General features: G+C 47.9%; 3 protein-coding genes across 4 annotated transcripts; 2 read left to right on the forward strand and 1 right to left on the reverse strand.

Moving 5' to 3' along the window:
• Positions 1-3636: 3636 nt before the first annotated feature.
• Positions 3637-11116, reverse strand: hcn5 (hyperpolarization activated cyclic nucleotide-gated potassium channel 5). Its single transcript, XM_076171700.1, has 10 exons — positions 10597-11116; positions 9240-9426; positions 8686-8787; positions 8348-8482; positions 7575-7736; positions 6605-6698; positions 6347-6474; positions 6049-6195; positions 5013-5250; positions 3637-4449 (listed from the first exon to the last, which is right to left on the reverse strand). Exons 1-10 carry the CDS (start codon positions 10779-10781, stop codon positions 4277-4279), a joined length of 1551 nt encoding a protein of 516 aa, XP_076027815.1. The 5' UTR covers positions 10782-11116; the 3' UTR covers positions 3637-4276.
• Positions 11117-13132: 2016 nt separating this feature from the next.
• On the forward strand, positions 13133-15060 carry cox17 (cytochrome c oxidase copper chaperone COX17). Its single transcript, XM_076171685.1, has 4 exons — positions 13133-13242; positions 14033-14149; positions 14266-14375; positions 14896-15060. The coding sequence occupies exons 2-3, from the start codon at positions 14040-14042 to the stop codon at positions 14348-14350; spliced, it is 195 nt and encodes a 64-aa protein (XP_076027800.1). The 5' UTR covers positions 13133-13242; positions 14033-14039; the 3' UTR covers positions 14351-14375; positions 14896-15060.
• Positions 15061-16309: 1249 nt separating this feature from the next.
• popdc2 (popeye domain cAMP effector 2) lies at positions 16310-23227 on the forward strand. 2 transcript variants are annotated; one of them, XM_076171684.1, is made up of 4 exons: positions 16310-17346; positions 18799-18907; positions 19219-19672; positions 21391-23227. In XM_076171684.1, exons 1-4 carry the CDS (start codon positions 16856-16858, stop codon positions 21471-21473), a joined length of 1137 nt encoding a protein of 378 aa, XP_076027799.1. In that variant the 5' UTR covers positions 16310-16855; the 3' UTR covers positions 21474-23227. The 2 variants fall into 2 exon arrangements, with proteins under 2 accessions (XP_076027799.1, XP_076027798.1); XM_076171683.1 differs by having other exon boundaries at positions 16311-17346; positions 19219-19813.
• Positions 23228-23415: the final 188 nt, after the last annotated feature.

Raw genomic sequence — 23415 nt, forward strand, 5'->3', positions numbered from 1 at the left:
ATGACTCCCTTTTGGCTGAAATCTCCTAACTGAAGAGCAGAAGGTGATTTTGGGGTCCAGACTCGTTAACACCAGAGCTCCTGATGTGTTCCTCTAGCTCGCTCTGTCAGCCTCAGAGGGACCTGGAGGTGGAGAGATCTTATCAGATACTGAGGACAGGTTGAGTATAAATACAGGAGAGACGCTGAAGGTCACTTCAAACCGGCTCACCTGAGGAGATCAACCAGCCGCAGCAGCAGCAGCAGTCAGGCAGTGAGTATGAATCCATTCACCGCTAAAGTCACATGTTCACATGATCGTACGGAGTGTGTGAGTGTTGAGTGTCTCCACAGCTCATCCTCTGGAGTCATGGCCATGTTTGGGAAGGTTCTGGAGCCGGTGGGCTACATGCAGACCATGAGGTGAGTCCAACCAACTCAACATTTGAGGAGTTTGTGTAGAATGTCTCCTACGTTGTCACGTGGACTTAAATGTGTGGACGCATGTCTCTTGACTCAGAGTGCTGGTCCAGGGAATCTGTTCCTATCTGGGTGGCGACGCCAAAGCCGAGGAGACCGAGCTGGCCAAGAAGAACCTGGACCAGATTGACCAGGAGCTGGGGGCGTCAACTCAGGGCCTTCTTGAAGACAAAGAGGTCCATCAGCTGGAGGACGACCTGACTGTGGTCTACTACCAGCTGGGCACAGCGGTGAGGAGACACCCACACACATGTAGACCTTTCCCTGTTGGTCTGGATATCTGAGCACCTTGAGCTTGAAGGTCAGAGCTGCTAAAAGGTAGAGCTCTGGACCAACAACCACAGTTCAGGATCAAGTTTCCCACAATGCTTGTAAAGTACCTGTGATGGTGCAGATTTAACCTTGAGCAAGGAGGGAGAAGTCTTTCAGAGTTTTCCTTTAAGGGGACACTCTGCTGGTGCTCTCATGTGGACTAACACAGGAGGGACCACCAGACTCCCCTTTGACCCCTTCCTCTAATGAGAGGATGCTGCCCCCCTGTGTGTGTGCGTGTGTGTGTGTGTGTGTGTGTGTGTGTGTGTGTGTGTGTGTCAGGTCAGAGCTCAGTCCGACTTCACCAAGAAAGAGACAGAGCTTTTCCTGCAGTACACCAGGGACTACCGTCTGGAGAGGCAGCTGACGGCGCTCTACAACCGTCTGATGGGCGTGTCGGCGCTGACCGACCAGCCCACACTGCTGGAAGAACTCATCCTGGGACGCAAGCCCAAACGCTGGGAGCTGAGGGAGTTCTGTGTGAAGGTGAGTGAGGAATTCTAGCAGATTCTCAATGCCACATCCAGACCAAAGTGATAAATGTGACAAACACGGAGCTCCTCTGGGGGAGGAAGCATCCAGCATTCATCTTCCTGTTATGAAAACAGAATGAAATGTAATTCAACCTTCTGTCGCCTTCTTCTGTGCTGAGGTGGCAAATTCCCTTTTTTAGCAGGATTGAGTCAGACAGAAGCAAGTGTGTGTTGTTGATTTATGTTTCCCTGCAAAGAGACAAAGGTTCATGGCTACGAGCCGCTCCGCCATAAAAAGACTCAAACCGAGCAGATGGCCCATTCCAAGTGTACAATTAAAGTCACTGTGTGTGTGTGTGTGTGTGTGTGTGTGTGTGTGTTTTCATTTCCTCTGCCAAAATGCCCATGGGCAAAACACAGATAACTATCAGTCTGCACTGCATTTTAAGGACAAATTAAAGCTCAATCAAAGTGATGAATAGGACATGAGACAGATTCTCTGGTTGATCTGCTCAATTTGCTGTCTGACTAATTTCTGATTTGGTTCATATGTCTTCTGATTCATAGCCTGGTTGTATATAGATCTATAACTTTCAGTAACCTTCTGCTCTTCTGTGTGTGGAAACTGGACAACTCGACCTTGTGAAGCCAAAGGACTGCAACAATGTGTCTTTAACCTTGAAGTGCTTATCGTGTGTAAAGAGTGCAGCTGATTGCTTTATGTTGCTGCTGGCAGGAGAACACAGGAACGCCTCCGTCTGTAAGTCAGACCAAACACTCTGCTTTAAACCTCCCAAGTCTGCTGCACAACACTAAAGTGAGATGACAGTGGAGATGCAGTGTGATTGGCTCACACACTCTCTCTCTTTGTGATGTGACTGTGGTTTATTTTAAGACGTCTCCCGGGGCAGAATGTTCACTCCATTTCAACAGTGTGAGCCCAAACAGAACCAACCTCTGTTCTAATGTAACTACTGGAGAAAAAAAACCTTGCAAGTCTGTGAGGTTTGTCTTCATCTCTGATAGGATAATTATAGTATAAACATAAACTCTGCTCTTTGGGCTCAGATGGACTGGAACCAAGCCAGCTGGGACAGGTTCAGGTCTGTTTCTCTCTGATGGATCAGTTTGGAAGTCTTTCTCCAGAGAGGATGAATCCTAACTACTTGTTAGGTCTTACAGTGAAAATCCAGAAATAGAGTCGTTAAAATGACACTGAATAACTTTCATGTCATTTATGTCCACAAAGGTCATAATCCACCTCTCAGAGCCCATTAAGGTCCTCCCCCGCCCCTCTGTGCAGGCACCCTGAGTGGCCAGCAGGAGTCGCTGGTGTAGTGAAGAGGACCAAATCCCTCTCCCGGACTCTGAAGGATGCTAGTTTTGTCCATGTTTCACCCGTGTGTCTGCGTTTGAAGCCTATGTGAGGCTCTATGTCAACAGTTGGTAACCTCTTTCTCCTCCCTGTCCTCTTCCTCACTCCAGATCAACTTTGTCCTGGGCACTGGTCTGCTGTGCCTTTTCACGCAGGCTTCTCTGACGGGCCGAGACCAGGCGCTGCTGATGAAGACCTGGTCCGACCGCATGGGCGCCCTCTACAGGAAGATGAAGAACACAGGGGGCCGCTGTTTAAGCTACTTCCTGGAGCAGGCGGAACACGATGTGCGGCAGCAGCTTCAGGTGGCCGTCCAGGACCGTGCCCCCCCTGAGGAGGCGGCGGCGTGTATCATGAAGACCTTGGAGAAGAACTATGATTGGCTGCGCTGGGCGGTGATGCTCCACCCTGCTGTGGGAGCCATGGAGGATGAAGTGGACGAGGAACCCTCCCAGGCAGGTGAAGGTGAGCTAGCAGAACAGCAGCCCAACAACTTCCTGTCTGTGGCATCTGAGGCACCCACCCCACACGTGATGGCGTGCTACCGTGACACGCCCACCTCGCTGGACAAGAGCCGCATCCACCAGCTCATTGTGGACCTGGAGTGGAAGATCCCCAACCCGCCTCCTGAGATCTATGCTGCCATCGAGGAGGACCCGGGCCGGGCGCGGCGCTACCTGGCCTCCCGCATGCTGAAGAAGCTGCAGGAGGGTCTGGGGGTGGGCGTGGCCGTCTACGTGGTCCCGGGCAGGATGGAGATGAAGTGCAACTTCCCCCCAGCATCGTACTACCTCTATGAGTACAAACACCGGCTGGCCTCAGGCACCGTGTGTGTGTTTGGATAAGAGAGCGAGACCAGAGCGAGCGAGTGAGGGAGGAAGCGGCGCGATCCAGATCTTCTGCACCGCCACACAATTCATCCTCACAGCGCTTTGTTTCTCTTGTCTCATGTGTTCTTCAAAATCAATGTCATAGAAATGTTATAGACAAATAAAACTGACATACACACGGGGGGGTTTTACTTTTATTATAGATACACAACCATCAACACTCTCATTGGTTGCCCTGGGCAACACAATCCTCTGACGTTAGCTAGCTCTCTGCTAACGCTGCTGCTAGCTGGAGAAAGATAGTTAGGAACATACAGTGAGTTTGAATTACAGTGTTGTATTGTAGTGTAACATCAGACCCTGACCCAGACCCAGACCCAGACCCTGACCCTGACCCTGAACTAGACCCTGACCCTAACCCAGACCCAGACCCAGACCCAGACCCTGACCCTAACCCTGAACTATACCCTAACCCTGAACTAGACCCAGACCCTCACCCTGTAGACACTTTAAAGGGTACAACAGTATTATGACACTGTTTGAAAAAGGTAGAATTGAGAATTAAGTTTTTTTAAATAAGAACATAAAAACAACAACTCTGAACAGAAACAGTTTCATTTTGATTCGTTACAGGCAAAGAATACTGAGGAAAAGTGATTATAGCTTAAAATCATCTGTCTCCAAAACATGTCCAACTTATGTCCACACGGTGTTCACAGCACTGCAGCTCACCCGTGTAATGAAATGCCCTGGGAGTATGTGTGTGTGTGTGTGTGTGTGTGTGTGTGTGTGTGTGTGTGTGTGTGTGTGTGTGTGTGTATGCAGGTCTCACACCAGCCCACCGTCTGAGTCCACCAGCAACATCTTTTCCAAGTCCTTCCGGATGTCTGGGAAGCCCTCCAGCGCGTCCTGAAGGTCGCTCCAGGACAGAGAGAAGCACTTACAGTCGGTCACGGCCTTCACCGTGGCCTTGTGTTTGCCTTTGGTCAGCACGCACCTCTCTGTGGAAACCACCAATGGAGAGTCAATGAACCGGAAACCAAACTGAACACATCTGATGCTTTGCTCAACAGCTCTGGTTACTTCACTGGAGCTAAGTCTGCTAACAACAAATCCTTGATACAGCCAGAAAGATAAAGAGCTGTCTCTGTCTAAGATAAGACTTAGATAAGACTTGTTTGTAATTTTGAAATTCTTCTTCCCAGTGGAGATGATTGGTTCTTGGCTTTGTGATCCATTGGTGATTTTAACTTAACACTCATTGTTTAGATTTATTTATATAAACAACAATGTATTTCTAAATGTCAGCAAATTGTGCTGTGCAAGCAAACGTGACAGCTCCTAAAGGGTACAAAGACGTTTACAAATGGCTGCTGGAGTGCTGTTACCTCAGACGTCTCTTTAACCTTTCTTAGGTGATTTAACACAACGGCTCACTAAATCAGAACAGAATGACAGCTGGAGAAAGGTTAAAGGGACATTTACAAACAGCGCACACAGCTCCACGGGTTCATAAAGCACGGTTGGAGCTCACTAGCCGCCATGATGTCCCGGCCCAACCCACCTCCAAAGTAGTCTCCGTCGCACAGCTCCCTCTCACAGGACTCGTTCTCAACCAAAACCTCGCCGTGGTCGATGAAAAACATGCGGTCGCCCGACGCATTCTCCCGGACGATGACGTCGGCCTCCTGGAAGAGCTCGTACTTCAATTTTAGGAGCACGGCGTTGATGAAGCTCTCGTCTCTGCCCTGGAACATGGGCACGTTCTGAAGCAGGCGGTTGCACATCGCCTTCGCAATTTGCTGAGAATTAAAGTTGAAAGAATGAAGAATGTCAATAAGACGCAACCTCATACGTCAGCAAACAAACAAACAAACCACAGAATCCTCAGAACCACGGAGAGGCGTTAGGAGATGTTAGAAGAGTTAGCTAGCAACGTTCAACCAGCCAATGACAATCCTGTATTAACTCTGAAATCACCCGAGGTCCACAGGTGACGCTGGTCCTTTCAAAATACTCCTTTAAAGTTCTAATCCGACCATGAACTTGCATGTTTACGGCGTCCTAACTTGATGAATACATGTTGTGCCACTGTGATGCCACCTATGGGAGGTACGGTCAGGTTTATTTATGTATCACCTTAAGTCCCAGGTGACAAAAACAGGACACAAGCATGCCTGGTGGGCTCAAGGGCACATGGGACAGAGCGACGTCATCCAAAGAAGGAGCTATCCACTGCAGGGGAGGCAGTAGCTCAGTGGGTAGAGCTTCCGCCTGGGAACCGGAGGGTCGCCGGTTCGAGTCCCTGCCGAGGTGCCCCTGAGCAAGGCACCGAACTCTCAATTGCTCCCCCCTCTGCGAAGGGTGGTAATATAATGTAAGTCGCTTTGGATAAAAGCGTCTGCCAAATGATCGTAATGTAATGTAATGTAATGCATCACAGTGGTAAGAGACAAATATGACCTCAGACCTCATGACTCCTCGTGTAAATTCACAGGGAAACTCTTGATCATGCAAGCATAGTGAGCGTTAACGAGATGCATTAGAAACAGGTGTGTCTCTCTACGTTTGTGTAGTCTTCATCACTGCTGATGCTGTACCTCTTTAAGTGCGGAGGACACCGTGTCCATGATGTCCCTCTCGTCAAACCACTTCCCTCCATAGCGCGCCTGGTAGTAGTTGTTAATGCGCAGGTGCAGTTCTGGAGGAAGCTTCATGAAGGCCATGTAGTGCTCCAGACGGCCAATCTGTGGAGAGGCAGAACACTTTCAGGCAGAGTCGACCAGGACGTCACCAAGTACAGACGCTAGCATAATCAGGCTAACTAGGACAGATCTGTGTGTGATTTACTACTGAGCTGTATTTGTTGATTAAGTATACTCATGAGTCACTCAGGACCTTTTCCTTGTACTCCTTGGCAGCTGGGTCTACGTTGGCTATCATGGCTGTAGCGTTGGCCACTAGCACAGTGTACATCAGACAGCCGGACACCATGCTGACCATGACAATCCATAGTTCAACATAATCTGGGGAAGAAGACACCAATGCAACAGCTTTGTTTATAGTGACACAGTGGATATTTATAGCTGAGTGTGAACAGGATACACATGTTTTGGTCAGTTTTGCCTGTAGATGGAAACGATCAATAACACTCACTTGTTGGAGCGTCCATGGAGCCATAGGACAGTGCAATCATCTGGGAAAGAGCACGAAAAACTCCCCAAGCGTACTTCACGCTCACGGTGGCATTCTGAAATGGATTCCATCAGATATAAAGGTCATATGTAAAGGTGAAGAAGGGCATTTCCTCCTATGAGGACATCTCCAGCCTAGAGTCAGGTTTAAAACTTTCCATTTGTCCAAAACCTGAACTGACATTATGTTCTGATCTGTTTGCCTTTGTGTTGCCTATGACGTTCTTCTCTCGCCTTCCTAACATTCAACAACTGCACTGAAATCCTTTGTAGTGGAGGTAAATAGCCTCCATCCAACCCTCCATCCATCCCTCCATCCATTCTCCACCCTGTATCTGGGTCTGGAGGGCAACAAGCCAAGAGGACGTCCCACTCCCTGCAGCTGTTTGTGGGGTTCTTATGGTGTTCCAGAGCCAGATGTGATGTACAGATGTGGCTAAAAGTGTTCACACGCACAAGGTTCTCTATATTAAATTGAAACTGCAAAGTAATTGACATCCAGCATTCTTTATTCCAAATTTAATAGACGTAAGACTTCGCTTTTGATTTTTGATGCAACGTATTATTTTAGATAAGGAAACACATAGGATGGCTTGGACAAAATTATAGACACCCCTTTGAGGCGATCGTACATAATTGGGCTTGTTGTGATATAAGCAGGCCATCATCTTTGATGAGTATCACATGTGACTTGTGTCATTCAGCCTGTTTAAATAGACAAACGTTTGCTCTGCTTCACACTGCACAACGCCTTTAGCCACATCTGTATAATCCCTCCAGCATGTTCTAGCTCCATCTAAAGGACTGAAGACTCAATGATCTCGGTCGCGGCGTGATTAACACTGATCAGTGATGAAAAATGTCCTCCTCATCTCTATAGTAACCGTGGCTATGAGTACTGAGCATTCGCACTGATGGAGAGAAAGATTTACCACCAGATTTTCCTTCCTGACCCAGCAGTCAGAGGGGAACTCCTCCAGCATGGGGACGAAGTATTGGATGCAGCCGTTCCAGTGGCACAGCAGGAAAATCATCATGAACAGAGATAAGATGCGGAAGAACAGACGCACCGCCTCCAAGTTCGCATTTGAAACCTGTCAGGGAGAGATAACACAAAATTCTGTCCTTTTTAGGATTAGAGCCCAAAACTGTTAGATTCAGAATCAACACGGCAAAGTCACTGCAGGTTTCAATACATCCAGCAAGCAGCAGCACTACACCATCAGACAAATGAAGTACATGTGATTAAAGCTGGAAAAGTCAGAACAGCTGAGTCATCCAAAAGATTTTTTTACCCAAAACAACTTTCAGAATCAACTTGAGGAAACAGTGAAGCAAGTACATCAGGTAATAATCTCCATCTGGGAGCAATTCAAACGTTCTCAATACAGGCATGAATATTTGGCACCTGAGCAATATTTCTATCAGTAAGAGGTCTTTTAATGTCTTTATCTTTGGAATCAGTTTTGTGTCGCAGAGGTGCTCACACAAGCCTACACAAGATCAGAAACCAAATAATGTGTCATGAAATACAGTTGAACTCCACCGTGGATGAACGATCCCTGAACCCTCCCCTGTTTAATGTGAAGGGTCAAAGTCAGACGGTCATTTGAGCCGGTTTGGTATCTGGTATCTGCAGGTTAAGGAAAGGTTGATTGAATTTCAAAGGTGAGCTGTGAAAAGGCCGTCCCACCGATGAACTTACTTTCTCCACCTCATTAAAGAACCGGACCAGTCTGGACACTCGAGCCAGCCTGATCAAGCTGAAGATCCGCACAAACATCAGTATTCTCATCATTCTGTTGGTCTTGGTGCCGCCATCGTTGTGGTATTTCAAGTCCTGGAACAATAAACAGGTGCTCCATTAAATAATTACTCTTTTAGTTTTATTAATAGTTAAGAGTTTCCCCCTTTTCTCCCAAGCTAGAATTGTCCAATTCCCCACCTTTCCTGCATTCCTTGACCCTGGCTAACTCCATGCAGTTGCCACAGCAGACCAGTAAGAGTCACTGATTGATACTTAAAATTTTTGTTAATACTTACTGCAAATAGCAGAATGTATCCAATTGGGAACGCGGCGATGACATCTGGTATGAACCACGTCTTCAGGTAGTTTGCACGGATCCGTTTGAGGTCCAGAATAGCCTGTTGCCAAGGAGGACAGAGGAGCAGAATGAGCCGACGTGTGAAGGCCATCGGCCGCTTGTGTCAGATGTGTAACACACAGAATAAAACAGCATGTTAGGGGTTTGTGCGGTCCAAGGACAACCAGACAACACTGACCTGCCAACACCACTTCAATGTTGCCTGAATTGTTGCCATTTGTGTTTGTCGAGATAGAACTCCTTAAATCATAACAGATAAATACCAACAAGATATACGAAGATGCTGTCACCATGGATTTATTGTTCTTATATCTAATCATTATCCCTCTCGCAAAATCAAACAACACCAATGTTGCCTATGAAATTAGTGGTGTATTAGTTAATGAGGCCTTTGAGTATGGAGTAGATTAGTGATGGAGCAGAGATGGGTTGTCTGCACAGGGATTAAAGTCTCCCAGATTGTGTCTGAAAGTCCCGTGCAGCCAATCTCACCTCGCATTCCTCCGTCACGATGCCCATACGGAAATTCAGAGCCACGTCGATCAGGAACAGCGTGTCGGAAAACACGTTGAACCCTTCCCACACCAGCCCGCCTTCTCTATCCAGGAACGCGATTTCCATTGGAATCCCAATCAGGTTGAGAAATGTGATGGCCATCATGCCCATGATGTAGTAGCTCCTGTAGAGAAGGAGAAGCCACCACAACACGCAGTCTGTTAGTATGTGTGAGTGCCGAGAGGTGCTGTCTTCCACGTGAGTCTGGAGTGGAAAGTATCCGTTCATCGGCCAGGACTCATGATGCTGCGGCGCCTGCAGCCGGTAAGTCAAGCTGATGTATGCACACTAAATACTCTGATACTGTAACTGCACATCTTATCAGACCCAATTCTGTCACTCGCTCTCTTTCTTTCTCTTTTCTTTCCATCTGATCATCTTACCTATTAATAACAGCACTGCTCAGACCTGTCAGTGAAGGGGTTTCGCTTCGTGAAACTCTTTGATTCAAAATTTCCCTTCAAATGCACAAATCATCAAATCTTAACCAAACTTATTGATGTTTGAATGATCTGCTCTTACTGTTAGGTCACTTCTTTTGTTTTGATGTTATAGTTTACTTTATGAATAGAGCCTGATCAATATATTGGCTTAATATCTAAAGCTTATATCAGATCATTATACAGCAAGTTTACATGAACTTTAATACTTTTAATTATTATGCGACGAAAGAGTAAATGTTTTTTGTTGGACTTGAATGATGGAGATGAGCACAGATGAAGGTTTGTGCACTGCAGGTAACAGACTTAGATTATGTCACCTCCATGTGTAACACATCACATCACCAGAGAACACAATACTGAACTCAGACATAAACACACTAACACATCCAGCTATGTGCTTACAAATATGTAAAGGGAAATCTGAGCTGTCTGTTGTTGTTTGTTTACTGTAGGATGTATTTAGGTGAAGCCTCATCCCTCCTGCTCGTCACTCCATTTCAGGAGACTCTGAAATGTGGCTCTTCTTCCTCTGCTGTGTACAAACGTGGCAGTACAGTTGTAAGTTCAGACCCCTGACAGTGTAACTGGGGGTCTTAGGTTTCCCTCACTTCCTTCATGGTTCTCTCTTCTTCTCCTTGCAGGCTGAGACAAAACAGTGAAGATTCATGAGCTAAGCTTTTGGTCACCTCACACCTGGACCAGCCGGTCCCACACAGAGGCCCTCCTGCCTGTCCTGTCTCCTGTGTCCTCTGCACTGGGGTCTGTACTGGATTAGCCCTGGTGCCACGCAATATGGAAGATACATTAATCAAACAAATGTGACTGAAATGACTGAAACGGCGCGTCCGTACCTCATGGAGCTGAATGGGTGAATGACCAGGACTCCGCTCTGCAGCTGGCGGATACATTCCTCCTCCACGGCCACCTCGCTCCCGTAGACGTACAGGGACTGGCGGTTGAGCTGGGGGAGAAGCAGGGCTCTCCATCCACACGTGGCTCTGGTAAATCCCCCCACAGGACCTTTCAGTTTCTCCATGGCTGAGCTCAGTTCCCTGCTTCCATCCTCCCTCCTCTGCTTCCTCTTCCTCTGCTCCTCCTCGGGACGAGTAAAGTCTGACTTTGCTCTGAACTCCCCTCTCGCTCACGAGGTAATTTTGGATCAAGGCTTCCAACCTCGAGGCTTATTGGAGCTGTGTGGAGTGAGGCGAGTGGATCCCTGGCTGACTGCTGGCTCTGTCTCCCTCTCTCTCTCTCTGTCCCTCTCCCTCCCTCTGTCTCTCTCCCTGCCTCTCTCTGTGTGTCTCTCCCTCTCTCTCCCCCTCTGTATCTCGCCCTCCCTCTCCCGCCCCACCGCTCTCTCTCCCTCTCTCCCTCCCTCCCTCCCTCTCCCTTGCTCTCTCTCCCTCTATCTCATCATCTGTCTCTTTCTCTGTCTCTATCCCCCTGTCTCTCTCACTCTCTGCCTCTCTCTCCCTCTCTTTGTCTCTCATCCCTCCCCCCCTCCCTTCTCCCTCTCGCTCTCTCTTTGCGTCTCTCCCTTTCTCACCTCCACTTCTCCCTCTCTCCCCCTTCCCTTGCCCCCCCACCCCCATGCTCTCTCCCTCTCTCTCTTTTTCTCTCTCTCTATTTCTGCCCCACCTCACCCCTCCTCTTCTTTTCTTTTTCTACCAGCTCATCAACTATTCAGTATCCCTGTCTCCTCTCTGCATGAATCAAGCCAAGTCAAAAGGGTGAGGTCCGGCTCACGTTAATACCCATCACAATGGGTGAGTGAGTGTGTGTGTGTGTGTGTGTGTGTGTGTGAGAGAGAGAGAGCGAGAGCGAGAGAGAGAGAGAGAGAGAGAGAGAGAGACATCTGGCAGGATGCACAGGGTTAAGTTCAGCCTGGGTCGTCCATAGCAGGGATGTAATTAAACACGATACTGTGTTACCTGATGCTGGACATGAGCTGGAAGCTCTGAGACACTTTGCTGCTGTTTATGTCACATCAGTAAGTCATTAGAGTTCACACACAGAGGGACAGAGGGACAGACAGACGGGGTACAGATGGAGGGACAGAGGGACAGAGGGACAGACTGACGGCTGAAACATGACTTCTCTGGTGGAGGAAATGACACAAATGTAACTCTGTATTGTTTTTCTTGGAATGCTGATACGATCCAAAGTATGGAGATGTGGAAATGAGATGTCAGGATGTTGCAGGCAGATTAACAGAGGGGTCACAGCAGTGGGCAAGGTGAGCTCCTGCCAGCTTGGTGCTTCAGATGTGTCCGATGATTACAGCGGCTCTATCCTCCCTCTCTAAGAGAGAGCGCCTCGCAGTCTGGTTCAGTCCAGAGCTGCACGGCGCCGCACGCTGCTGTGAAAGCTTCATGGAGCCACGAGCAGCTCAACAGCTCCCTGACTCAGAATGAACAAAGGTCGCGCTCCTTCAGCCTCTGGTCGGGCCTCAGGTTCAGCCTCTGGTGCGGCGCTGCATTAAGGTGACAGCTGCTCTTAATGAACTCAGGAGGGAGTCCAGGTTCCATCATCTATCTGACGCTAGTTGTTTTTCAGCTCGATGTTGCTGTGGAAAGCAGCAAAGTGTGTGTTTGAAATGGACGTGTGTATCTATCACCAGGGGCAAAAAAATAGCAAACAGCAAACAAAGTGCTTACTAGCTGGTTTATCTAGCACACAGCTGGCCCTCACACTAAAATAAGTCACTTAGTTGTGCTGCTTTCCTGTGCTGACGTCATCTATGACTTATCCTCATGTGAACACACACAGAACGGCACAACAGGAAATTATGTTCACACACTCACATCATCACAAATCATCTATGAGAATGAGTTTCATTCATATTTCATGTTCTATGCTCTTAATCTGACTTTGAACATATTTTATTTGATATATTTTGCACAATCATTATTCATTTTCATCCTGCCTTACGTTATTTCTTATTTTTTATTCTTCTTTATTCTCCTGGTTTTATTATCTAATTGCTCTGTAGTGTTCTTATTCTTCTACGTCTTATTTGTCTTAAGCTAATATGTGATTGCTTTGGTCACACACTCTCTTTGTCTGTACTGTGGTTAAGCACATAAATAAATAGAAACACTCATCTCTGGGTCTGTTTGGTTGACTAGAGGACGTTTGATGCCTCAGGTAACACGATTAGCATGATTATCACGTGTAATGCTTCAAGAAGGCCTTTGTCGAAATAATGGGCATAAACTTAAATTAAATCTTCTTTCATGTTAAAAAAAAAACCCAATAACCTTCAAAATGTGTTATGTAAAGTTTTGTCAAACCATTTCCGTGCTTGTCTCATTACGTTCCCCTTGTTATACAGTCCGGAGCTGAGGTCCTTAGAAAAGACCACATTTCCCAGAAGCCTTTGCGTGTCACGTGACGTGTATATAAAGCAAGCCGGCGCATGCGATCGATCTCCCTCTGCTCGTTTCCGTTTTGAAGGTTGAAGCAGCTGCTGCCATTAGCCACCGACCACCATCCAGGTACGCTACAGCCGAGCCGCCCCACCCCGGCGCTGCGCGGGGCGGAGGCGCCGGTGCCTCGTCTGAGTGTTTGTGTGCCGTCACCCCGGTGGAAAGAGACGAGTTAGTAGTTAGTTAGCTAGCTAGCTGGCGTGCACGTTACGTAAAGTGCGTTACGTAAAGTGTGAGATGGAAGCTGGTGCAGCGACCTTCGTCTGACCTCCGTCTGACCTCCGTCTGCTTACAGATTCACTACAAACTGCGTAGTCTTCCGCGTTCTGCGGGGCACCGTGAGCGACCCTCGGCCGGTGTTACACTCCCACCTGTGGCCGTGTTGGCTGCTGGCCTGACCCTGAACTTGAACCCGGTTGCCAGTGGTGACGCACAAACGTGGAATGAATGTAAATGATGTATCTTCCGGGTTATGCTTAACGCTTATTTAATGGCTGTAAAATATAAGAGGTTTCCTTCAAAATGAACCAATGGGACACAGGAAGCCGTCACGCGGACGCACTTATTGGTCCCCAACTGTCATAATCGACTCAAGCGTTATAATGATGTCATTACGTCCCCGCACGCTCCGCCTACATTAACTGTTTTTTTTTTAATCCAATGCCCTTCAATTTTTCAATGTTAACATGGAGAAAGTGATGATTATGGGATGTTTAACATGAGGCTCTCATAAATGGATGTACAGAATTTATGTAATGTTCATGTTGTATGAAATTGGCAACACAGCTGTTATCATTTCATCTCCTAGCTTGTATCAGCAGGAGGAAATCATCTTGTCTCCTTCCTCTTCTTCCCCCAGGCTGAAGATGTCGACCGTGTCTGCTATGAGCATTGAGCCCGTGGCCGAGGTCACCGAGAAGAAGCCTCTCAAGGCGTGCTGCGCCTGCCCCGACACCAAGAAAGTCAGGGACACTTGGTAAAGGACAAAACTGTGGCGGCCTCCTGCCCGTGTAAAGGATCTTTAGCCCTTTAGTAGCTTGACGTGTTAATTCACTGTTAAATTATGCAACATGTCTCTCTTTTTCACCCCAGCATCATCGAGAAGGGAGAAGAGAACTGCACGCAGCTGATCGACGCACATAAAGATTGTATGAGGGCGCTTGGATTCAAGATCTAACGGCTCCACTCGGTGGCTGTGTGTGGTAAGCATGAACTCTAAACCGGCCCGGACAAATCCACAGGTTCTGCTGATTGGTTCTGTTGATTGATTCTGTGTACATTAGGTGTTGGAGGTTATTTAAGTGTCCAAGCTTCACTCATGCAGCTTGTTTGACACACACACACACACACACACACACACACACACACACACACACACACACACACACACACACACACACACACACACACACACACACACACACACACACACACACACACACACACACACACACACACACACACACACACACACACACACACACACACACACACACACACACACACACACACACACACACACACACACACACACACACACACACACACACACACACACACACACACACACACACACACACACACACACACACACACACACACACACACACACACACACACACACACACACACACACACAAAAGCTCTTGTACTGCTCTAATCCTGTGGCCTCCTTGTGCTGATGGAAACATTGTGTCCTTTGTCTCTCCTGTCTTTCTGCAGTGTTCCTGTCCGAGTGGAAGACGATCGCCTTCCCTTCTTTTCTAACGTTTCTACCTAGCCCAGTCGTCGCCGCCGCCGCCGCTCTGACGGGTCGCCGTGCTCTGTGTCTCTTCCCCTGTAGATGTGAATCATGCTGTTTTGAATTAAATATCCTATGCAACACTATCTGTGGTTGTTTCAGTCCTTGAATGTGGGGCTCAGATGTATTTACAGGGCTTTAAACGCAGCGCCGGCTAATGTGTTTGTGTGCTGGCGGTCCTGTTCTCGCTGTGACGCGTCCGCACAGTTGCCGTCCCTGGTATGCACCCGGGCTTAAAATAACTCCGGCCCTGTTGAAGTCGATGCTCTGCATTCTTCCCTCTATACTGTGCCACTGTTGCCCGGGGAGAATCTGCTTGGCTCATCAGGAAAACTTCACCCCAGAAAGTGTTTCCACTCTGGATCACATGAAGGTGTGGAGATCTTACAGTCTGAAGTACTCCAGACGTTTGCTGCTTCCTGGGCAAGTAATATAAAGTTTTAAAGTGTTTGGTAGAGGCATGGAGGCGACGCTCGCTTGCTTAAACCCTTTCACCCTCATACCCAGTCCAGATCCTTGTATGGTGGTGTCACAGGTTCACTGTGACCTCGCCACCTCCACGTGCCTCATGGGAGAGGGAGCACTTCATCCAGTATGCTGTCGGATTAGAGGAGCATTGATCCACACAGGAGTGTCTCTGCTGCAGTGTTTCACACATGGACCCAGACAATAGATTGGAAAATACACAACAAAATCCATTGCCTACATTTACCATGGTTGCATCGCACTAAAAAGGCCAAGTTTGCATTCAAAACATATCTAGTTACATTAACTGACTCTGGAACGGAGGCCTGCAGGATTGATACTAACCCTTACAGCCACAAAAGTGAATGTTGCATCAGGAAAACCTGAACTAAGGAACCCCAATGTTCCTTAGTTTACAAATGAATTTAGCTGAAAACAAACCTGCTTTGTAAATGTTAAATCTATCTTTGAAAAAAGGTATTCTATGCAGTGCTGACTGCCAGAATGAGCGCAGTAGAACAGGAAGTATCCGGAGGGTAGTATTTTCCTTCCAAGCAATCTTACTCGCTGCTTTTCTGGATCTTTGCTGGCCTCCCACCCACTGATAAACCTGAGCCTGTGGGGGTGCAAGGGGGTTGTACCTGAAACCTGACCTGCAGTGTCATCCTACTTATTTCAGTGTCTCTAAATATGCCCAGGCCGAGCGGAGGCCCTCCCCCCCTCCCTCCTGGCACTGTACTGGGCCAGCTCCCTTTGGCCGGAGGAGGAAACCTGTTGTATCTCTGGAGAATTTTTCATATGCGCGTCATTCTGGGCGGCTCAGTCACTCACGGTTACTTGTCCTCGTCCCTCCGCACCCTCCCGTTTCCTGCCTCTTGCTCCCTTTCTGTTATGTTAAGTAGCAGGTCTGCTTTCTGTCCGCCACTCTTTGCTCCTTGGGTTTCAATTCCAAACATGGTTATCCTTCTAGGGCTCGATCAACGCCCCCCTGCCCTTATCCCTCTCTTCCAGCTGTTCCCTCTCCAGTGCAGGCCATTGGGTGAGACAGGAGATAGAGACAGTAGAGCAAAAGACAGGCGACAGGAAGACGCAGAGGGAAAAGACGGGGCGAGAAGCCAGAGGACGGCGAGGAGGAGACGCATAATGAGAGAAGAAATCCATTCCAGCTGTGTTTGTGTACTAAACAGAGCCGTGAGAACTTCCCTGCTGTACGCCGAGGGAACAAACCTCTGATACTTTGGTCTGAGTAAGCTGCGTGTTTTCATCAGACCAACACACTTGTACTGCTGGAATGGGACAAGAATAGAAACGGAACCAACGTTGACCGGATAACAGTTTGTTGTTCTGAGGCCAAATCTTTTCCCTTTGCATTTCCCACTGCTCATCTAAAGCTTTGTCATTTGAAGAGTTTTCGACATGAGTTCAGGCAACTCCTCTCTTAGTGCGCTCTTTGGCCCGCCGCTCTGCGATGGCTGGACCAACAACACCGAAGGAGCCCTCTACCATCTGGGCAACACCATGCTCATCCTGGGCTACATGGGAGGCAGCGGGGCTTACGGGTGCTTGTTCATCTTCGGCTTCCTGACGCCGGCCTTCACGTGCCTGAGCCTGTGGGGCTGGATCACCATGTGCGGCTTGGACGTCTTCACCTGGAACGTGCTGCTGACGCTGGCCTGCGTGCTTCAGATCTGCCACCTCATCTTCCGGCTGCACCGGGAGGGCTTACCCAAGGAGGAGCTCACCGCCCTCTACCAGGCGGTCTACCTGCCCCTGGATGTGCCCATGCAGGTGTTCAAGGAGATCACAAGTGCCTTTGAGAACAGAGTGGTGGAGCTGAAGGCTGGAGAGACGTACGCCGTGGAGGGCAAGACGCCTATAGACCAGCTCTCCTTTCTGCTGTCTGGGAGGTGGGGAGTGTGTGAGGAACTGTGTGTGTGTGTGAGCAGGAGTTGAGCTATAGGGCCGGAGCTTCTAAAGGTCGTGTCCTCTGTATTGTTTTCTGTCAGATAAAAGAAAACATATGATGTGGAAAATCCATGTGCACGGTTTAGCAATCAGATTAGCAGACAGATTATTAAACTGTCAACAAACGCAAGGCAAGGCAAGCAACAAACCAGCCTGCAATATAAGAGCCAACTGATTAAAAAGGCTTTATTTGTTACGCCCACTTAAGGTGGATTTGGAGCTGATTGGTTTGACGTTTGAGTAGCTGATGTGTGAGTACTGTGGGGTCCCAGACTGCATGTTCATGTTAAAGTGACGAGCACGCCGCCCTTTACTTTCTATAGAAGGTCAGATAAAAATAACCTGAAGTTCCAGCAGCCCAGCTTGGAGCCACATCAGATCTTATTCCTTTGTTTCCTGTGGGAAATTAGCGGGTTCAGCTCGTTTCTTCCTCGTTCTGGGAACGAGCGGCAGGTTCATCACTACTGCGCAGCAGGCAGGTTTGATGCGATGCCGGCGTGTAAGTGGACTCCTCTGTGATTTAGACCACGTCTTGTCCCATTACATGTAAACATTACAGACACTCTTTGATAATACAGGAACCCCGTCTGAACAGGTCTATAATTAGACACACAGAGAGCAGAGAGAGGAAAGAGGAGCAAGTCACCTGAGTGTTCTCATACAGAGCACTACTCAGAGTATTGGCTCCAACAGGAACTCAAACCAAATGAAGGCTGTGTGTCTTTACTGTGATGGATCATCTCAGTGGAAGTTATTCTTCATAGTACAGAAGAACTAAGTGCAGGAAATAGACCAACAAACCTCCAGTACAGAATGTGCTGAGAGCAAAGAGAAGAAAGAACCGTGAATACACAGAACGCTTCAAAAGAGACTGGACCTTCAAAAAGTACTGAGGAACTTTCTCTGTAGTCCAATTTATAGTCACAAAATTAGAGAATGGAATTATGGAAATGAAAACCCCTAAAATAAACCAAACACAGACCCAAAGTTCTGGTTCTGTTGATTTAGAGTGATTCATCTTCAGAAATGCTTCTTCCTCTTTGTCTTCCTTACGTTTACAATGATGCCTAAATGCACAAGTACTTTAGATGAGTTACTTTCCATCTGTGGTGAAACAAACTAAGCTAGAGCAGCAGGATCCCTCTGGAAGCTCTGCTGCTCTGGACTCACTCTACAGGAGCTTTACAGTATTTACACGAATATTCACGCCAGTGCACTTTACTGCAGTGGGTGACCTCCAACTCTCTGCCTGCTATCATTAGCACCTCCTAATCTGTCTCTCTCTCTCTCTCTCTCTCTCTCTCTCTCCCTCTCCCTCTCTCTCTCTCTGTCTCTCTCTCCTCCTGTCTCTCTGTCTCTCTCTCCCTCTCTCGCTCTCTCTCTCGCTCGCTCAGGATCAATGTATCCTTGGAGGGCCAGTTCCTGCATTACATCCACCGTCACCAGTTCCTGGACTCTCCAGAGTGGGAGTCTCTCCGGCCCAATGAGGAAGGAAAGTTCCAGGTAAAGCCCGCATTTTTGCACAAGGTTCCACTAAGTCTGATCTCCCTGAGTCCTCCTCAGTCAGCCTGGACTCTGTGCTGGTCAAACATCACGCACCTGAGGCAGGCAGTCCCATTTGGAATGAGAAACCCTGTAGAGTGGCGTTGCCTTTCATTGTGCTCTGCTCGCTCAGCGTTTCAGTGATGAGATGAGTCTTGCTTTAATTCAGCTCAGCTGTCAGCTGGATGTTTGGCTGTCACACTACAGGCTGTCAGACCTGTGTAGTGATGTACAGGCACAGCACATGTGTAACATATCTATGGTAACCCTAGGTGACCCTGACGGCAGAGGAAGACTCACAGTACATCTCTTGGCGTCGCCGCCGCCTGTACATGCTGATATCAAAGGAGCGCTACATCGCCCGAATCTTCTCCGTGATGCTGGGTTATGACATCGCAGAGAAACTCTACAACCTCAATGACAAGCTCTACATCAAGAGTGGTGTCCGCCTGGATATTCGCCTGCCCAGCCTCTATCACGTGCTGGTCCCCTCCTCGCAAAGTAGCGATGGTGGCACCGCCGACGGCGTCGCCAAGGACCAAGGAACTCCAGGGGAGCCAGAACATCAGCAGCGCGCCCCAGCAGGTGACGACCCTGCACCGGCACAGGATCCGCCCCTCCAGTCCCGCCTGCAGGGACAAAGAAACACCGCCCCGAACGACTCCAAGGAACCCCAGCAAGACCGCTATCACCGCCCCTGGGCGTCAGACATGGAACTGCCCTCTGGTGAGGACTCGACCAGCCTGGTCCTGGAGGACTTTGCTGATGTGGCGGGCTCCTTAACGGATTATGGCAGTGAGAGGGATTATTTGAGGTAGAGGGGCATGGTGCTGGAGCTAACACACTGGGTCACCACTTAAGCTACATGTAAGTACCTCACCTGGGCGGTCAATGGGAGGGGGGGGGAGCATGGATGGCTTGCAGTGCACCATTTTTACTAACACACTTCTCTATTCTTTAGTGAAATGTGTCATAACTCCAAACCTTTGTCTGCCAGTCCAGGTCCTCCTGTAGTCCAGTCCCACCCAGTTTCCCTCTCTCCCTGTGCTACACACACTTAAGCCACTCCATGAAGGTTTGGGGCTTTATTTTGGTTGAGCTCTTCTTTCAATCTGTCCGTGCTCTGTGGAGAGATGGGAAACTGAAAGTGTGAGCTGTTATTCCTTTTAACATCCCAGACACAAACACTCTCTCTCTCTGTAAAGCAGCGTGTACATTGAGAGAACCTTATGGTAAACCCAGATGTTGGTGATTTGCCAACAGCCCAGGTGTCTGTTGGAATGGATTGACGTGGAGACGCCAGATTAGATCTTGCCAGTGCTTTGAGCCCGGTGGATGTCTGGCTCATTAAGCTTCTTTCAGACAAACGTTAAGATTCAAACTCCTGCCTGCTGTCGTGCATCAATTTGTCCCTGAGCGCTCAGGAGCTTCCACAGACAAAGGACGTTTCCTGCTCAGTGATAACAAAACACTTTAAATGAAAATTAGCAGAGTGAGTCCTCAGTGTGTGTGTGTGTGTGTGTCCTCAGTGTGTGTGTGTGTGTGAGAGAGAGAATGCATGAGTGTTGGTCCTAACTGTCGCTGGTGAGAGAGCAGCTGTGTGTCCGTGCCTGCAGAGGATTAATTTATGGGATATCCCAAAAAAATCCTGTGCCACGTCATTAATCCAGTGCCACCAAGCCCCCGCCCCCCTCCCCTTCCTCCCCACTCCCCCCACCCTCCTAAAAACAGCCCTTCCCTGGTCACAGTTAGAGAATCACATATCACATATCCATGGAGGGGGGCTGAGGGGGTTTGTGTGTGGGTTAGGTTGCAGGACTACCAGGGTTCTAGTACGGTAGTACAGTAGTACAGTAGCACAGTAGTACAGTAGTACAGTAGTACAGTAGTACAGTTCACAGGTAGTACAACTGCAGACAGTTTGACTTGAGCCATTAAAGGACCTGCGTGTGTCAAAGTGTGTCTGTGCTGGTAAAGCAAAGTGTGTGAGGAGAGGCTGAGATCTGTCGCTGTCTCCAGGAGAGCAACGTTAAGCAGATGGTGTTGTTGTGAACATTCTGCTAGTTTGGTTTTTGGAGTGCAACGTGTTGAATGTATTCTCTAACATGTCCATGTCGGCTGATGTACATGTGTACATACAGACATACACACAGTACCTAAACCAGCTTCTCACTACACAAGATAGATCCATGTTTTCCCTCAGCTGTTCCACCAGCACGTTCCACACCTTCTCTTACTTTCTGCATGCATCTGCTGTGCCTGATGTGATTCAGGAATAACCTCCTGTGTTTCATGCAGGTGCATCCAAGTCACATGTAGGTCAGATCCTCTTATGTTTTCTCATTATGTGTAACTGCTGAACCTCACACTTGGTAATGTCAGACACAGGTAAACCCAGCTGTAGTTTCACCTTTCTAACTGAGGCTTTACTGTTGAATCCACAGAAGATGACAGTGACGGGGACGTACCACCTCGGTTCCTGAGGGGGAGAGCGCCGCTGGCTCCCACCGACACCCCCAAGCTGTGAGAAGGTCCTCTCCTGGAAGCACCGCCTCAATGCCTCACAGCAGCATGGATCACACGACCCCCCCTGTGACGTGTCTTACCTGCTCTTTGGATCTGCTGAGGTTCTTCACTAGTGTGTGGGACACGATGTCTTCTTTTCAAATTACATCCGTATTCATCCTGTGCAGGGTGGAGGGGGCAGGAAGAACGTTACCTCACAGGGCAGAGACACACGCACGCTCACACCAAAGAACAACTTAGAGTTTCACCTAATCTGCATGAGTTTGGACCCCACACACGTTTACAGGCATTACACACTCAAATCACACGCAAAAACAAAAGTAAGATGTACTCATGGATGTAGTTGATAGTATTCCATTGTAATCATGATGTAATCACCGTCGTCTGAGAGTTGCCGTGGCCACAGCTGCATATGAACCGCAGACCTTCTTGCTTTGAGGCAATAGATTTATACAATCAATATCTGATAAGGAAAATGTCTCTTTATTTATTCCTTATTCAAGTATATTGTTCCTGGGTTGAGATTTTCTTTCTGTCAGAGTCAAAAGTCCATCAAGCAGCATTTAACCATAACGTAAAGGTTTCACACACTGTAGTCACTGTAGATGCTCAGGGTTATTGATCGGTAACTTTGATCAGAGACGAACCTCCTTCCTGTTAGAGGTGAACATAATACTGCATCCAACACTTTATACGTCGTCAATATCATGTGACCCTTCTCACGGTCACACTATCATATTGCATCTTACCCAGCAGCGTCCCTGCCTAGCTTGAGCCTGCTGCATGCTTGGCACACACACACACACGCACATACGCACATACGCACACGCGCACACGCACACACGCGCGCAGTTGAGACCCCCGTCCATCTCCACGCTTTCAAAGCCTGCAGCTCTGTGTGTCTCTTTTCATGGGACAGATGCCACGTCACAGCTGCAGGAATTCACTGTCCCCTTTACCAGAACTCTTCAAATGTGGCTTTGTTTGACATCATTTTAAGGAGACAGTCTGTGTTTCCTTCATGGCCTTGTATCTATCTTCTTTATTGTTTTATAATAGATATAAATACAAATATCAGTCGGGCAATAGAACTTTCATAAATAAAGGAGTCACGTGTGATGTCACCAGTGATGAGATGAGTAGGGGAGTCTTTACAAGCTGCCTCATTACAACGCTGAGACTGAGACTTCTGCCCTCTGCAGGCAGGAGAAGGACACAACAAAGGTTATGTCCTTCTGGTTTTGCGTCCCATGAAATGAGACACAGCCCCTGTTCCTGTTCCAGAGGTGTCATTTCATCACTGCAGATGTTGTTTCACATTTTCAGCGGTACAATGACTCGCACACAACCCCCAAATGTGGCCGCTGCACCCAGAGACCTGCAGGACACGTAACAAACATCAGCATTTGGTTTTCATCTCACCTGGTTTTGGTGTTGTAGCTATGATTGTTTGATTTGGAGTTCATGTTATTCAACACTTAACTTGATAATGTTTAATTATGTGTCTGAATTGATTTCAAATGGATTTGGAACATTTTTAAAGGGTTAAAGTGGACAGAGCTGGTCTATGTGACGCCTGCAGGGTAGAAAGTACTTTTGGAGCATGTTGAGTTTGTATGTATGTGACTGCGTCATGATTTGACTTCATCCAGCTCTCCTGTCTGTTAGGATGTGAGTTTGACCTCTCACCTCTGTGATGTTCATGTAAACTCTTTTTTTTAAGTGAGTGAATAATACACGATTGTATACCTTGAACTGTTTGTCTGTTATTGACTCACAAAGACATGAAAACAAAGAACACAACAGATCACAGTCAGGATTTCTCCCGTTTTTATGTTTAAGTCAGAATAACTCCTTACGTTTTTATTTTAGTATCAAGCACAGAACTTAACAGACTTCAGTAACAATAAAATGAGACACGAAAAGGGTTTGGTTAGATAAAT

The sequence above is a fragment of the Genypterus blacodes genome, unplaced genomic scaffold, assembly GCF_046128005.1.
Source record: "Genypterus blacodes isolate CSIRO-AG114 ecotype Tasmania unplaced genomic scaffold, CSIRO-AGI_Gbla_v1 ptg000265l_1, whole genome shotgun sequence".
Classification (NCBI taxonomy): Eukaryota; Metazoa; Chordata; class Actinopteri; order Ophidiiformes; family Ophidiidae; genus Genypterus; species Genypterus blacodes.